Here is a 15,596-nt window from a genome sequence, read left to right as displayed (position 1 = left end):
GGCGTTGTTCTAGCACCTGACGCAGTGTGAAGATTTGGTCAACACAACCCCTACCAGACCGGAATCCTGCTTGCTGCTCTCGAGTCAGTATTTCACGAGCCACCGTAAGGCGACGAATCACAATTGACGCCAACAGTCTCGTTACAACCGGGGTCAAGCTGATCCCCCTGTGGTTACCACACTCACTACGCGCCCCTTTTTTGAAAATGGGCACTATCACCGATTCTTCCCAGTTGTCTGGGACAGACTCCTTTTCCCAAATGCAACCAAACAGGTCGGACAGGCGCTGACTGAGGACTTCACCCCCGTCTTTGAACAGTGCAGGTGGAAGGTCATCCGGACCGGGAGCTCGGTGGCGCTTGAGAGAACGCAGTCGGTCGTAAACCTCCGAGGCCGTAGGTGGTTCCACGTTCACCGTCCAGGGTTCTACTTCACCTGTGGGCTGTAGATGAGTGCTGGTGGCCGGGGCTGTAGATGAGTGCCGGCTGGTGGCCGGAAAAACAACAAAGTGAAGAAGGTCTGGGCGATGAGGATTGATCCTATGAGCATTTCGCCGGATGATTAGGGAGATAGAACAAGTGGCAGTTATTGGTTTGTTTCTGACTTGAATGGATAAGCCCGCAGTAGAGGGCAACTCGTTTGAGGCTGTGCCGTTCAGTGGGTCAGGCTCTTGTCAGATATGTTTCGTGTCAGAGTTATCTGCAGACGAAAATACCACATATTGAATCTCCTTCCGTAAGCAGTGATTATTCTGTTCAGCTGCCATGTGATCATGTGCAGCTTTTCGGACGCCAGAAAGAATAATTTTATAAACTTGCTGAGTTTGAGTGACAGAAATATTTGTGATTGAAAATGGAAACAACATCAAAAGTTTACCCTGGAGTGTAGTCTGAATCGGTATATATACCAGAACAACAACCAGGAATAAAATATTGTTACTGGAAGCTAACTGCCATACGATTAACCCGGTGGTTCACTGGTATGAGGACGCTAGGTAGCGCAGTGGCGCCGTGGGTCATCTCCTCCCCAAGAATGGCTAATTCTTCAAAGGTTTTGGCTCCAAAAATTCAGCATAACATGCAATTTTTCAAAGAGACAATCATATACCGGGTTATCTACTATGTTCTATTATCTACTATTGTCTGCTATGTTCTATTCAGTACAATTTTTAGTGTATATGGGTTACAAGAATGATTGGACGGTGATGGTGGGAAATGAAGAAAAGGATCAACTGAGGTTCATAAAATACCACGAAGAGCACGATAACCAGTGGATGCAAAATCAAGGGAACGCAAGTATATGCAGAATCACCTTCGACAACGGAAATTTCGGTGTCGATGTATACCCCTGAACAGGGATCGAATCCTCATCTATATTACATCACCTCATTCAAATGCCCTGTGCTGTTTCCCTCGCCAATCATTGAAGATTACCTTAAACCCGGTCTTTTCCGCAAACAATAAAGCACTGGATGACCGGACCACAAAACTTCCCATAGAGGTTTCTCGCGTGCTTCTGAGCACACGCTCCCTACCACGACTGTTGTCCAAGAGACCACACTACTACATTTACATAATAATCGCACTCGTAACAAATGGTACGAACGGCAATATGACAAGCAACTCGCAATCTACAGAACCAAAACCAGTTGCCCGGGACAAGTGGGTGTATCAATGACCGCTTAGCGTGCAAAACAAACAATTTGTGGTTGGTACCAACTATGAGCCAACGCTGGGGCTGTATACCTGTCTAGATGTCAAAAACAAGCATTTTTCAGAGCAAGTGTGACAACGCCGTTTGGGCCATTTTCGTGGATTAACAAAACGGGCTTACAACCTCTATTTAATGCGCTCATCTGTCACAGTATCCCTCTTGGGAATGACTGTGTCCTCCTCTAAAGAGTATAAATTATGGAATCCTGATCGCACTGTCGGACGAATACTGCTTTGACCATTGCAATGATTATTCTCAGGATACCCAGCCAACGAGCATCACTGTTCACTCGCTTAGTTTCGTCGCTGCCTTTTAGTATGGTACAGGTGTCCGATCATCTCATAACACGTGCGTAATCTGACACCACGTACGAACATATTGGCAGTGGGGCGAACCCCATAATACGGACGTACATACTGCCTTAAAGTCCCTGTAACAACTAGACCTAACGTTTGCTCGGCTCCTAAGATATTAAGCCCGGCGCGGGTCACAGTTAATGGTAAAACGGCAATGTGCTTCTAATCTTAAACATTAATGCCAGCCATCTTTGACCGAAGGTACTGCCTCACAATCGAGAAATTCAGGTGCCTCTTATTAACGCTACAGCAATTTGAAATGATTGTATTCCTCTACCTACTTCCAGTGTGATGTTCAAGTAGAACATATAATTGATGAAGACTCCGGGACTATGTTCATCTGATGGACCCAAAGAATAGTGATACTGGTGTAACGGTGGATACTACTGACGAGGCATGCGAGCAGTATGTTTTCTCGTAAGTCCGCTCCGCGTCTATTGAAAAATGAGTCTTATTACGAAATTTGTGGGGTCACTTTGTAGCATTTGTTTGCATTTGAGAAATAGTCAATGAAAAAGTCAAGGAAAGTTCAGGAAGACGCGTTCGAGAAGAAGACAAATACTCAGTTCTTATAAATGAGATACATATGAGAGTTTTGCTTCTCTCTCCAACAGCCTGTTACGGTTCAATTAGTGTTTTCCAATAAACGGCTCCACCCGAAGGCATTCTTCCTTTCAATTGGTACCGTGACCGGGATAAGTATGAAGATGAAGTTGAGTGTACCTGATGCATCTGGCACGGGAATTGGCCGAGACGCCACTGGCCACGTTCCAGTCGCAGAACAGGGAGGATTCAACAGTGAAGGTCCTAAAGCACAAAGTAGAACAACTCGCCAAACAGCTTGCAGCCTGATAACTGGGCTCGAAAATGAACACTATGTATTAAAATGCCTGGAATGACAGTATGCCCCAAGCATTTCACAGACTCACGAGTATACTAGTCACTGACGTGTAACCTAGTAAACTGGTGGAGTGAGACCTTCTCCCAGGGGCCACGAACAACGTAATCAACGTTCTCGCGAAAATAACTGATAGTTCGATGACTGGAGGTTTCAAGATGAGCTCGGCTACATCCTAAACCGTAGATAGAACTCAGCTGATACGCTTTACAAAAGACGAATATGGTATGCTAACTTGCAAAAAACCGACCTCATCAAAAGTTAGCTAAGTTTTCGAGGTAGTTCATAATTTTGAAGGAACTTCCATGTGTTTGAACTGCACAGTGTTTTCGCCGTTTAAAAGGCTGCACTTAAGTCAACAAAATATCCAACTTAGGGAATTCAGGGAAATACATGCTGCAAAATGTAGTGGTTCATCGGAAGCTGGAGAAGACGATGGTCTAGAAGCCTGCGTAAGACTGAAAGTGCTGTACTGCTGCTGCTGAAGCCGACGCCAAATGCTATACATACATAGATTGATTAGCAAACACACTCCTAAGTTGTGCGAATGGATCCGTGGTCATCGGTATAAGCTGCTCAGTTTAGCGTCAGGCCTTAAATCCACTACATTTACCACGAGTCATCGTATTTTGGAGATTAGATGGAAGTCACTGAGTGAGTGTGCCCAAAAAGATGCCCCCGACATCATCATCGACAGCATGACATCAGTGTTCAACACCGATGCTTCGCTGCGGTACAACCATGATTCGCTTGAGAGCCTTATTGTTGAGAGAAGAATGAAGGTGGACGGGGAAGGGACTTAGTGCTAGCTTACGACAATCACTCCGAGGTGCCTACACCTCCAAACACTCAGTCAGGCGATCTGGATAGAAACTGACAAGATCGCCACTGACGTCGGTTAGATCACGCGGTCCCCATTCTTTAAGCCGAGTAGCATCGACAGCACCCAAACGTTTCGTGATTTCTTTCATACCCCTATGTCAGGTCAAGGGTTGGCCACGCCCCTGCTTCCAACTCTGAGTTGGGCATGGAAAACAGCACTCTCTTCGGCAAACGATGGCTAAGCATACGCAACACGTGTCCCAACCAACGCAGCTTGTGGTGTTGGACACATTATGAAGTCGAAGTACCCACTGCACAACCGAAAACGCGCTTTCTAATGGCCTCATTGAGGATTCGCCTATCCACACGAGCAATAGTTCTGAGACAACGATTGTCCAACCCCCGAAGACGTTTCAGTCCCGCTGCTCGAATAGGCCAAGTCTCACAGCTATACAACAAAACAGCCTGCACTGTCGCTTGTTGTACACGTCCTTTGAAATTCAGGGATACACCACTTTGACGCCATAGGTGTTTCAAGTTAGCAAACGCGACCCGAGCATTGAAGATTCGTGCATTGACCTGATCCGTCAAACTACAGTTGGAACTAATACAACTTCCAAGATACGTAAAACGCTCCACAACTTCGAGAACTGGATTGTAAGTGGCGCGTTCAGTGACTACATTTCCAGGAACATGGCCTTACAATTTGCGGGTGCAAAGTGCATACGAACGAACAACGTGCACCTTTTCGAAGACAGGAACGATATCACATGCATATTCCAGATCGGCAAGGTCCTCGTCACAGATTTTTTGGACACTGGGGTTTTGGAGGCCTTCCAGTGTTCGTCTCATGATTTCATCGATCACGGAGTTAAACAGGAATAGCGAGAGTAAGTATCCCTGACGGACACCAGTTTTACACGGAAGCTTTTGGAGAGCTCGCCGTATACTCACACACGTCCGGAAGTATGGGAACTCCCGGGGCATTGCTTGGTGGGCAAGCCTGTCAAGCAGAAAGAGCGGTCAAAAGCGCCTTGGAAATCCAGGAACACTAGAATTGTGGGTCGCTTGTGCGTATGACGAAGTGCAAAGATTTGGTCAACACAACCCCTACCAGGCCGGAATCCCGCTTGCTGCTTTCGAGTCAGTGTCTCACGAGCCACCGTAAGGCGACCAAGCACAATTGATACCAACAGTCTCGTTACGACCGGGGTCAAGCTGATCCCTCTGTGGTTCCCACACTCACTACGTGCCCCTTTTTTTCTAGAATGGGCACTATCACCGACTCTCCCCAGTTGTCTGGGACAGACTCCTTTCACCAAATGCAAGCAAACAGATCAGACAAGCGCTGACTGAGGACTTCACCCCCATCTTTGAACAATGTGGGTGAGAGGTCATCCGGACCAGCAGCTCGCTGGCGCTTGAGAGAACATATGTAGTCATAAACGTCCGAGGCCGTAGTCGGTTCTACGTTCATCGTACAAAGTTCTACGTCACCTGTGGGTTCCAGATGGGTGCCGGTTGGTGACCAACGGTGGAGTTCTTGTCTATTCGAGATAGTCATTTCCCATCCTTGATGGTTTCACTCACAGTAAATTCCGGAGGCCCGTGGTACGGGCGTTGGGTGAACACACATCACTGTAGGCCGTCGCTTCCATGAAATGCCTGAACACTAAACATCGGCTAGCCTTTCTAACCCGGATGCTTAACAGCTTCTTTACTCCATTTCGATGGAGGTTGATGGTCTCAGTAAGCTTCGAGCATTCTGGGATTCTTTTCATGGAGGCTGGTCCTTACCTTGGTGTGACGGATTGTGTACCTCCGCGGCCCATTGTGCTGCACTCGAAGGTGTCCGCGCGACACCCGCAGTCTCCCATTCCAATGGCCAATGATTACAGATATGACGAACACAGTCTCCTGATCCTTCACGTTGGAAGTCGGAACTCGTTCTGTAAAAATTGAAATGCATTTGCACTTCCCGCTAAACACCGCTGCGTTGCAGATAAAAGCTTGGCAGGTGTGGTTTCAGTTGCCAAGCCCCTGTACAACCAAACGTACAAATGTACAAACTCATGCCACATCGGCCGTCCCATGGTACCAACAGCCAGGTCGCACTACTTGCTGCATACAGTAGGACGGTGTCATGACTATATAACCCATACATTTGCATAACCCATTAACTCGTGATTCTCACTCTATTTTCAGCTCATGTACTACAGTTATTAGACGATTAAAGCGTACATTACGTCTTCCTATTCTGTCTCCTTTCTAATCCCGTCCTGGAACTACTCGACTCTCGCAACAATTTAATCGTCTAATAAAAACGAAATGGATCATATTCTCCGACCTACGGTTTTTGATGCCGATCCTCACTCATCAGATGGCATGAAACGATGGACTCATTGGTTCCGTACTTTCAAAGCTTACATTAACTCAGTCAAACCCGAAGGTCTAAATAAATTGGAAACTCTCATTCGTCACATCGACCATACAGTGTATGACTTCATCGCAGAATGCAGCGACTACGATTCTGCGATAACCTTGCTGGAAAAACTTTACATCCGCCCGAAAAATATCGTGTATGCACGCCATCTTTTAGCCACATACAAACAAGAACCTGGTCAGGATGTCGACCAATTCGTTCAAAAACTGAAATCGCTTGCTAAAGACTGTGAATTCAAAGCAGTATCTGCTGTGGAACATACAAACGAAGCAGTTCGGGATGCTCTGATAACCGGATTGCAGTCGAATACCATTCGGGAGAAACTGCTAACGTGGCATGAATTGGACCTTGACAAAGCCCATGAAGCCGCGCGAGCTCTCGAACTTGCACAAAAACAGTCACAATCATACGTATACAGACAACCCGTTACTTGTTCGGTATCTACTCCTTTACCCATTGTTAATTCCGAAACAACAGTTTCGGCCGCTACACAACAAACATGTTACTTTTGTGGCAACCCCAAGCACCCTCGTTATAAGTGTCCCGCTAAAGAATCAGTGTGCAAGAGTTGTGGAAAAATTGGACATTTTCAACGTGTCTGTAGGTCCAAAGCCTCGAAATATCACGCGGGTTCAGCTCAGGACTCCTCAATCTCCTCGCTATTTTGTGCTGCTGCTCCCAATTGCCTATCCAAAACTACAACAGATATTTTGGTCAACGGCGTTGTTGTCCGAGCTCTCATTGATACCGGCAGCTCCAGAAGTTTCGTTTCTTCATCAATCCTGCAAACTCATAACTGGGAGCTATTTCCGTACGACTCTGTGATAACAATGGCGTCGACGATACATTCATGTTCCACCAAAGGTTATTGCCTTGTGTCCATTCAGTACAAGGATGCTATATACGAACGTTTCAGACTTTGTGTATTACCGAACCTTTGTGCAGACGTCCTTCTCGGACATGACTTTCTGGGGTTACATGATAAAGTCGAAATTCCATTCGGTGGTCAACGGGGTACCCTAACTGTATGTGGCGTAACATCCGCAAAACTGGAATCTCCATCCTTATTCACCAATCTTGCTCCAAATTACAAACCGATCGCCACAAAATCTCGTCGTCATACACCGGAAGATGAACAATTCATACAAACGGAAGTAGACCAAATGCTTACCGATGGCATAATCGAACCATCAAATTCTCCGTGGAGAGCACAAGTGCTCGTTACCCGCAATGCAAATCACAAGAGACGCATGGTGATAGACTACAGCCAGACAATCAATCGCTTCACCTACCTTGACGCTTATCCTTTACCAAGGCTCGACCAAATGATTGAAACCATCGCACGCTACACTGTCTACAGCACACTGGATCTCCAGAGTGCATATCATCAGGTTCCAATAATCGAGTCAGACAAGCCATTCACAGCGTTCGAAGCTGGGGGGAACCTATACCAGTTTCGGCGCATTCCTTTTGGAGTGACAAACGGGGTCGCGTGTTTTCAGCGAACGCTGAACAATATAATCAAAGCCGAACAGGTAAAAGACACATTCGCTTATATCGATAACGTCACTATATGCGGCAAAACGAGAGATGAACATGACCGTAATCTTAGGCATTTTCTCGATGTCGCAAAAACATACAATATTACTTTGAACGATACGAAAAGCAGCTTCGCAACTGAAGAGATTACTCTCTTAGGTTACAAGGTCTCCAAAGGTATTATAAGACCTGACCCAGAACGCATGCGCCCCATAAGAGAACTCCCACTTCCAGAGAACGGGAAATCGCAGCAAAGAGCCGTTGGTTTGTTTGCCTACTATTCACAGTGGATACCGGCGTTCTCTGACAAAATTCATCCATTGGTTAAAAACAAAATATTTCCGCTCCCGGAGAATGCCCGAACAGCATTTGAGAACCTTAAACACGAACTAGAAAATGCGATGGTAGTTACTGTCGACTACAATATTCCTCTCGTTGTTGAAACTGATGCGTCCGACATCGCTATTGGTGCATCCCTGAGCCAGGGTAGCCGGCCGGTCGCCTTTTTCTCCAGAACCTTGACTGCAAGCGAGAAAAATCATTCTGCTGTTGAAAAAGAAGCATATGCTATAGTTGAAGCGATCCGCAAATGGCGCCACTATCTCCTCGGGAGACATTTTAAATTGATTACGGATCAACGTTCGGTAGCCTTTATGTATGGGAACCAACAGAAAAGTAAAATAAAGAACGACAAGATTGAACGGTGGAAAATCGAGTTGGCAGGGTACAACTACGACGTCGTCTATAGACCTGGAACAGATAACCGCGTTGCTGATACCCTATCTCGTAACCTTTGTGCCAACATTACTGGGACGGAAAAACTTGAAGAGCTTCACAACATATTATGCCATCCCGGGGTCACGAGATTTGCACATTTTGTTCGTTCTAAGAATCTTCCTTTTTCAGTCAGCGATATCCGACGTGTGGTGTCCAACTGTTCCACTTGCTCCGAGCTCAAACCAAAATTTTGTGACACCTTTCGTGGCCAGCTTATCAAAGCCACACAACCGTTCGAACGCCTTAGTATCGACTTTACAGGCCCACTTCCCTCAAACACTCGTAACAGACGGGTGAGTGGAAACAGGTCACTGCTGACGCCTCCCTTCTTCCTCTTTCACACGTTTTCTTCCCACTCCCCCCAACTTCGTAAATAACTCTCTTCTTGTGGGCCCAGAAGTTAGGAATGATAGCTCTGTTCGTCCTGCGTCGGCTTTGTAACATCTGCGCGTCATCCGGTGCCGACATCTTCAGGCATTTCGAAATCAATCTTCAAGCCTCGACACTCAGTCTATCTGATTGCTTTCAATGTCCGCACTTTGAAGCAAGCACGACAAACGGCTGCTCTTGTTCTCACACAGGACTCTCACGACATCCATGTGTACTGTGTCTCAGAAACAAGAATCGAAGATGAAAGCACAGTGGTTGGGCTAACCACCCCCTGGTGATCGAGAGGCTGCTGCAGCAAGATGTGCAGAGGTTGGTATCGTCCTAAGTCATCAGACGGAAGAATCCTTCATGGACTGGATACCAGCTGATAATCGCCTCTGTGCGGCTTTCAACGTCTGTGAAGCAGTCTCAAAAAGGAGACGTTGATCTGTGTCTGTTTGTCGTGACTGGTTACGCCCTAATCGACTGTGGCTCTGACTACACCAAAGACAAGTTTTATGACGCCCTGAATTATCTCTTGCGGCGAGCTAAAAGATCAGGTATCGTTGTGGTTGCCGGAGACCCGAATACACAAGTGGGAAGGCTTAGAATATCTGAGACTTGGATTGGACTCGATAGATGAAAACAGTGGTGAACCGTTGCCTCAGTTGTGTGCTGACCGCGGGTTTTTTTTATGCAGTACTAACTTCTGAAATAGCGGAAGACGTCTGGTCACATGGTGTCTTCCAACAGTGTCCGAGCTACCAATTCAAATTAATCACATTTCCATCAGCTACCGATGGTACGGACAAAAATCTGACCGCCTCTCGCTTGAGAAAACATTTGCGGATCCCGACCACCAGTTCGCCCGCGGTCGCTTCTACCTTCATTTTCCACGGCCAAGTACAGATAGCTTAGCAACTGACACAACTGGACCGTAGCCTAGAATAACTTCCAACTGCTCCACCATCAGGTGTGAACTCATACTGGGACGAGATCGCCATGTCTTTGCACAGTGCTGGGAGTTTTGCCCGTGGCAAGGTGTTACCATGCCCATTCAAACACTGGATATCAGACCGAAAAGTGGCACTGTCTAAATGTTGTAGAAATATATCAGCCGATCCCGAACACAACCTGACCCGACGAAATACCAGACGTCAGGTGAGAGGGAGCGTGCCAGTCGACCGTGAAGTCAGGTGGACACAGAAAACCTAGGAAATAGAAGAGGCCCAGAAAGCCGGAAATGTCCGAAGACTATTCCAGTTTATCTTCGCGACCGGTTCCCGGAAACTATTTGTGAGGATCAGAATGGAGAGACTATCTTGAATAAAGACGAAAGCCTCGAATGTTGGGCCGAACACTTCGAACAAGAATTATCGTGGCCACCAGCTGCCACTCATCTGTAGCCCAAAGTTGACGTAGAACGTCCTACGGCCTCGGAGGTTTATGACTGCATATGTTCTCTCAAGCGCCACCGAGCTTCTAGTCCCGATGACCACCCACCCGCATTGTTCAAAGATGAGGGCGAAGACCTCAGCACCTCTCGGTTCTGTCTGTTTGCGTTTGGGAAAAGGAAACTGTATCAAACATGTGGGGAGAGTAGATGATAGTATCCACTTTCAGAAGAGGGACGTGGTAACCGCAGGTGGATCAGCTTGAACCCGGACCTAACGGGACTGACGGCGTCACTTTTGATTCATCGCCTTATGGTAGCTCGTGAAAAACCAAACCGAGAAAAAAATCATTTAACTGTAGCATCCATTCGGTGCCTAACTGTCATGACAGGCCCAGTTGCCTGGGCCTACACAGAAATCGGGATGCAGAAGCCGGGTTTGAACCACGGACCTACAGGTTAGTAAATCCGCGCTCTTACCACTGAGCCACCTCGCCTCCTAACTGACTCAACAGCACCAATCAAAATTCCGGCCTGGTAGGCGTTGTGTTCACTAATTCTTCACATTCCACCAGGTGGCAGAAAAAACGTCATACGTGCAAACGACCCGCAATTTTAACATTCTTGGATTTCCAAGATGCAATCGACTCGTTAACCAGTCTTTATCCTTGAAACGCCTGTCCATCAAGGAATGCCCAGGAAGTTTGTTAACATAATACATTCTTTGAATTTTAGGACTTCCAGGCGTGTGAAAGTATACGAAGCTGTGTCCGTCAGGGAAGCCCAATCTCATCATCCTTGGTTAATTTCGTGGTTGGAGATAGTGAAATGAACGCCGGAAGGTCTCCAAATCACTGATATTCGGGTGGCCTCTTACGAAAACCTTAACGATCTGGAACATGCAGACATCATTCTCGTCTTTGAATAGGTGAAGGCGCAGGTGTTTTTGGATGGACTGACGAAAGTTATCCCGTCCTCTGGTATGCACGTTGCGCCGACAAAGTGTAAGGTCATTTTTCGGGACATAAAATCACTGATTACGACATTAACAACCCAGAGATATGCACTCAAAGTTGTGGAGCGTTTTACGTACCATGGAAGTTGCATTGGTGCTGATCGTAGTGTGACAGCTGACATCAGTGCACGAATCTGCAAGGTTCGGGTCACGTCTGTTAATTTGAACACCTATCCCGTCAAGGCAGTACATCCCTGAATATCAAGGGACGTGTGTATCAGGCTGCACTGTGGACTGTTTTGTTGTATGGCTGTGAAGCTTGCCCTGTGCGAGCACCCGAACCGAGAAGTCCTCATTTAGTCAAGTAAGATACCCTAGACCCGTCACGAAGACACTGGACCTTACCGTGGTGTGACGGTTTGCACACCTTAGCGACCCATTGAGCTATATTTGGGGGTGTCCCCGCGACACTCACAGAGTCGATCATACCAGGTTGGTCAATGGCTAGAGGTCTGACGAACACTGTCTCCTGGCCCTCCAGTGTGTGGGTTGGAACACGTGGCGACTTGTTACGTAGAAATGGTAATACATTTGCATTTCTCGCCAAACACCGCTGCCCTGCGGTTAGGCTTTTGAGCCAAAGGCCTTGTTTGAGGACCACAAACGTCCTCTTGTCTATGTGTGGGCGCCCTGACAGTATCACATTCCATGTACAACAATGGCACTTACAACAAACAAAACTCTCGTTGTCAGTTTCTATCCAGATCGCCTGAATGAGTGTCTGGGCGAGTAGAAACGTCGAGATGATTGTGGTAAACCAAGCCAAGCTCATTCCTCGTTCAATGCTATTCTTTCCTTCACAATGAGGCTTTCAAATAAATCATGGCTGTACGGCAGCGAAGCGTCAGTATTGAACACTGATTCCATGCTTCCGACTATGACAACCTGACTGACAACACGTGAAAACGATAGCTCATACATTCGCCTGCAAAACGGTCGAATGGAAAGATTGGCCGAACTTTCCGAACAACCCTGTGGTCTGCTGCACCACAGACGCTAGAGACTGTGAGCATGGGCGAATCGAATATGAACCCAAATCACCCACCAAAACAAATAAGGCACGAAGTATCCAAGCTGGAACGCGAGAGGCACCAGGTCTTTGCCCAGCCCTCTTCAAAAAAAAGGCGGGGAACCCTTGGTTACACGTCTCGCAGAATTTATTTGTGCTACGTGGAGCGGAAAAAGGTCTGCATAATGAGACACATCGAGTCATTTTACTATATTATATGAAGATCACGGTGGCATTAGTTTGGTAGTTGTGACATCGAAGGTGTTCTCTGGTTTTACCTTTCGAAGGTTGACTGAACAAACAGAGGTAGATTGGTGAAAACCAAGCTGGTTTCCGCCCTGAAAGGAGATACACCAATAATGCTTCTAGCTGCCTTTGATTTTGTGGACCTTCAGATACTATAAGGTGTCGCTGGAGCAAGCGTGTCCGCCATAGATTCTTGGCAATCTTTAAAGCGAGCACATCAACCACATCGCTCAAGTGTGAACACGTTCGCCTGTTCAGATGTGATAATTCAGATGCGTCCAACGTGCGTTGATGGAGTAGTAGTTACACGCTCCCTTCGCATGTCAGATGTCCGGCGTTCAAATCCCGGCACGGCCATTGGATATGCACTGCTGATGAGCTCTAATAAGAGCGAAACTCGAGTCCAGTGCTTCCCTTTGGTGTGGACTCATCGGAATAATTAAACCAGAACAGGCACACGGTCGTTCAAACGAGAGTGGTGTGTCTATGAACAAAATACCTATCCCGCGAAACCCAAAAAATCTTTAAAGCGCTGTACGCCGGCACCCACGGACGAATAAGGTGTACGGTAAGTTTCCACCCGAGTTTATTATGGGCAAGGCTGTCCTGTTTCACCCTTCCTCCACAACTTCGTCAATGATACGATCATGGAAAACTCACTACCAGTTTCTACCGCGCGTGAAATTGAGGTGCTTCCAGGGCATTCACTCACAGACATACAGTAAACAGACGACATAGCTCCTCGTAGACCTGACGCCGTCGTAATACAAACAATTATCAATAATCTAAATTTTGCCTCACGGTTTGGCATGGGCTTCACACTTGGAAAGCATGATGCCCTACAGTAGGACAGGACGGTCTCAAACCTGCACGTCATACTTAGGGATAGACCGACTGAAGTAGTATGCAACTGTTTACCTGGGCAGTCCCGGTGGTCTAGCCAGAGAAGATATTTCCATCCGGTCTTCCAAAAAACGTCAGAGCAGCTTCTAACAACTCACATCACCTGTGGCACAGATATGACATCAGCCTATCTGCGACCCATACTTTTGGGTAGGTTAGAAGATGCGAGATGACTCAGTGGTTCGAGTGCGGATTTACTGACCGGAAGGTAAGTGGTTCACCCCGGCCTCTGCATCCCAACTTCTGTCTAGGCTTGGGTGACTAGGCAGTATCCCAGCCATTGTGCTTTTTTTCGGCGGCATGGCAGAATCCAAAGGGTGTTATAGCTGAACGGTTTATTTTTATTTATTTTATATAGGTTAGAAACCCGTCACTGCACGCTAACTATCGGTGTTTGACCGTTGATGTATTCAGAGAATTCAGAGACCCGGAAACACCGGGTCAGTAATGCTGAAGTATGTATTGTGGTTTTTGTAGGAAGTAACTCAACCACGATAGATGAACTGATCACACTCCGTAGGTTCCGCTGGCTTGGGCATGTGCACCGATTCACAGAACTCCTCGGAGAACCCTCTTCGCTCATGTGAAGGATGAGAACGAGCCAGGAAAGGTCAAGCGATGACTTGGCAGCGTAGCATGAACTCCATTGCGGGCACACTCAGCTAGGCTGGTCATTACCGTCTCTCTAGTTGGGGAAAGTTCAATTTTCGTGCGTTCGGCTGGCTTTCATTGGTTCCATCTGTTTTGAACGATATAGTAAGCTGATGCTTGTCGCATCCAATAAAGTATAAGAGAAGTAAATCAAGTTTGAACAGGATTTCGAACTGATCTGCCCATTTAACTGAAGTGGTTGGTTTCATGGTCGCTGCCTGGCGACGCTTCACATCCGGTCACAAGATGACTGGTAGTGGCTCTGCAATTCCTGGTGTTGGCATTGTCCGGTTCACTTCGGTGTATACTAATTCTTTTCGTTTCAGAACAGAGGCTCCAGAGGGAAGCATAAAATACTGAGGACGGAGGCAGAGCAGTGAGTGACAATCTGCGTGCAGCCTCAGCCGACGACGGCGTCATCCACACGGACTTCCAAGTGGATGGTCGTCCACTCGATGCGTGCAGTTGGACACATCAGTGCTGCTATGATCCTACGGACTACGTTGACTGCAATTCAATTCTTCAAGGTTCAATCATGCCAGGAAGTTCAACAAGGATCATCAGCGAGTCCCCGTACAACGAGAGGTCACATTACGATGCGCCATGCAAGTTTGCACCGTTCTCTGCGATAGCAGTGTGAAAGCATTTGGGTTTCATTCAGACGACCAGAACGTCTACAGAAGCAGCAGAGCTGCCTTCCCCAAAAAACAGGTTAGCAAAGGCCAGCCCAAAAATATGTACATTACGATCATTCAGTGGATAACGGCGACCATGGGTTAATTAACCAGCGCAGTAAAAAAACAGATAAACTTTACAGTGAAACCGATGCGACTCTTAAGGCACCTGACGTTACACGCAGTAACAAGAGTAGGGTATCTGTGCCTTACCATCTGCGCACTCAGGCTAGGCCAGTCCCCTGCAGTCAAATGGATCGCATCATTGGCTCCTGAGGCGAGATGGCCCAAGTGGTTAGAGCGCGAATTTACTGACCGAAAGGTTCGTGGTTCGAACCCGACCTCTGCCACTCGACTTCCCCTGTCTAGGCTTGGGCAACCTGGCAGTATTCCAGCCCTTGTGCTTCCTTCGGGTGGCATGGCAGCTAGGCACCGGAAGGGCGCTACAGCTGAACGCCCCTATCACTGGCTCCTGGATGAGTCCCTCAAGAAAAAACTAACAAGCGCCCCCTGTTTGGATATGACATTCAGACGCTAGGGAAGTGGTTCCAAACAAAACCTTCGATCCTCTCACTGTCTTCTGAATCAAACACCCTTGATCGGCCTTCGCTACCGAGAAGTATCATTTACCCTTAAATCTATCCCGTCACTGGCCCCTTCTTACGCGTCCCTCACTCAAATGTTTGAATCAATCCGTTCGTAAACTTCTGTTCGGTAAAGTGAATCAAAATAAGCCATTTTAGATGCAAAAGACCTTCACGTTGGTGCTCGCAGTGTCCATACTCGAT

General features: G+C 47.2%; 2 protein-coding genes across 2 annotated transcripts in view; one reads left to right on the top strand and one right to left on the bottom strand.

The window, feature by feature from the left end:
* T265_01227 (hypothetical protein) overlaps window positions 1-3,770 on the top strand; it is a gene marked incomplete at both ends in the record, with an annotated part of 5,904 nt that extends 2,134 nt beyond the window's left edge. Inside the window, 2 exons of the mRNA XM_009165212.1 lie at window positions 275-444; window positions 3,482-3,770. Coding sequence (XP_009163476.1) covers window positions 275-444; window positions 3,482-3,770 — 459 coding nt within the window. The remainder of the gene's footprint in view (window positions 1-274; window positions 445-3,481) is intronic.
* T265_01226 (hypothetical protein) overlaps window positions 1-3,938 on the bottom strand; it is a gene marked incomplete at both ends in the record, with an annotated part of 6,225 nt that extends 2,287 nt beyond the window's left edge. Inside the window, 3 exons of the mRNA XM_009165211.1 lie at window positions 17-599; window positions 2,545-2,637; window positions 3,805-3,938. Coding sequence (XP_009163475.1) covers window positions 17-599; window positions 2,545-2,637; window positions 3,805-3,938 — 810 coding nt within the window. The remainder of the gene's footprint in view (window positions 1-16; window positions 600-2,544; window positions 2,638-3,804) is intronic.
* Window positions 3,939-15,596: the final 11,658 nt, after the last annotated feature.

The sequence above is a fragment of the Opisthorchis viverrini genome, assembly GCF_000715545.1.
Source record: "Opisthorchis viverrini unplaced genomic scaffold opera_v5_13, whole genome shotgun sequence".
Lineage (NCBI taxonomy): Eukaryota > Metazoa > Platyhelminthes > Trematoda > Opisthorchiida > Opisthorchiidae > Opisthorchis > Opisthorchis viverrini.
This window is presented reverse-complemented; position numbering and strand designations above follow the sequence as displayed.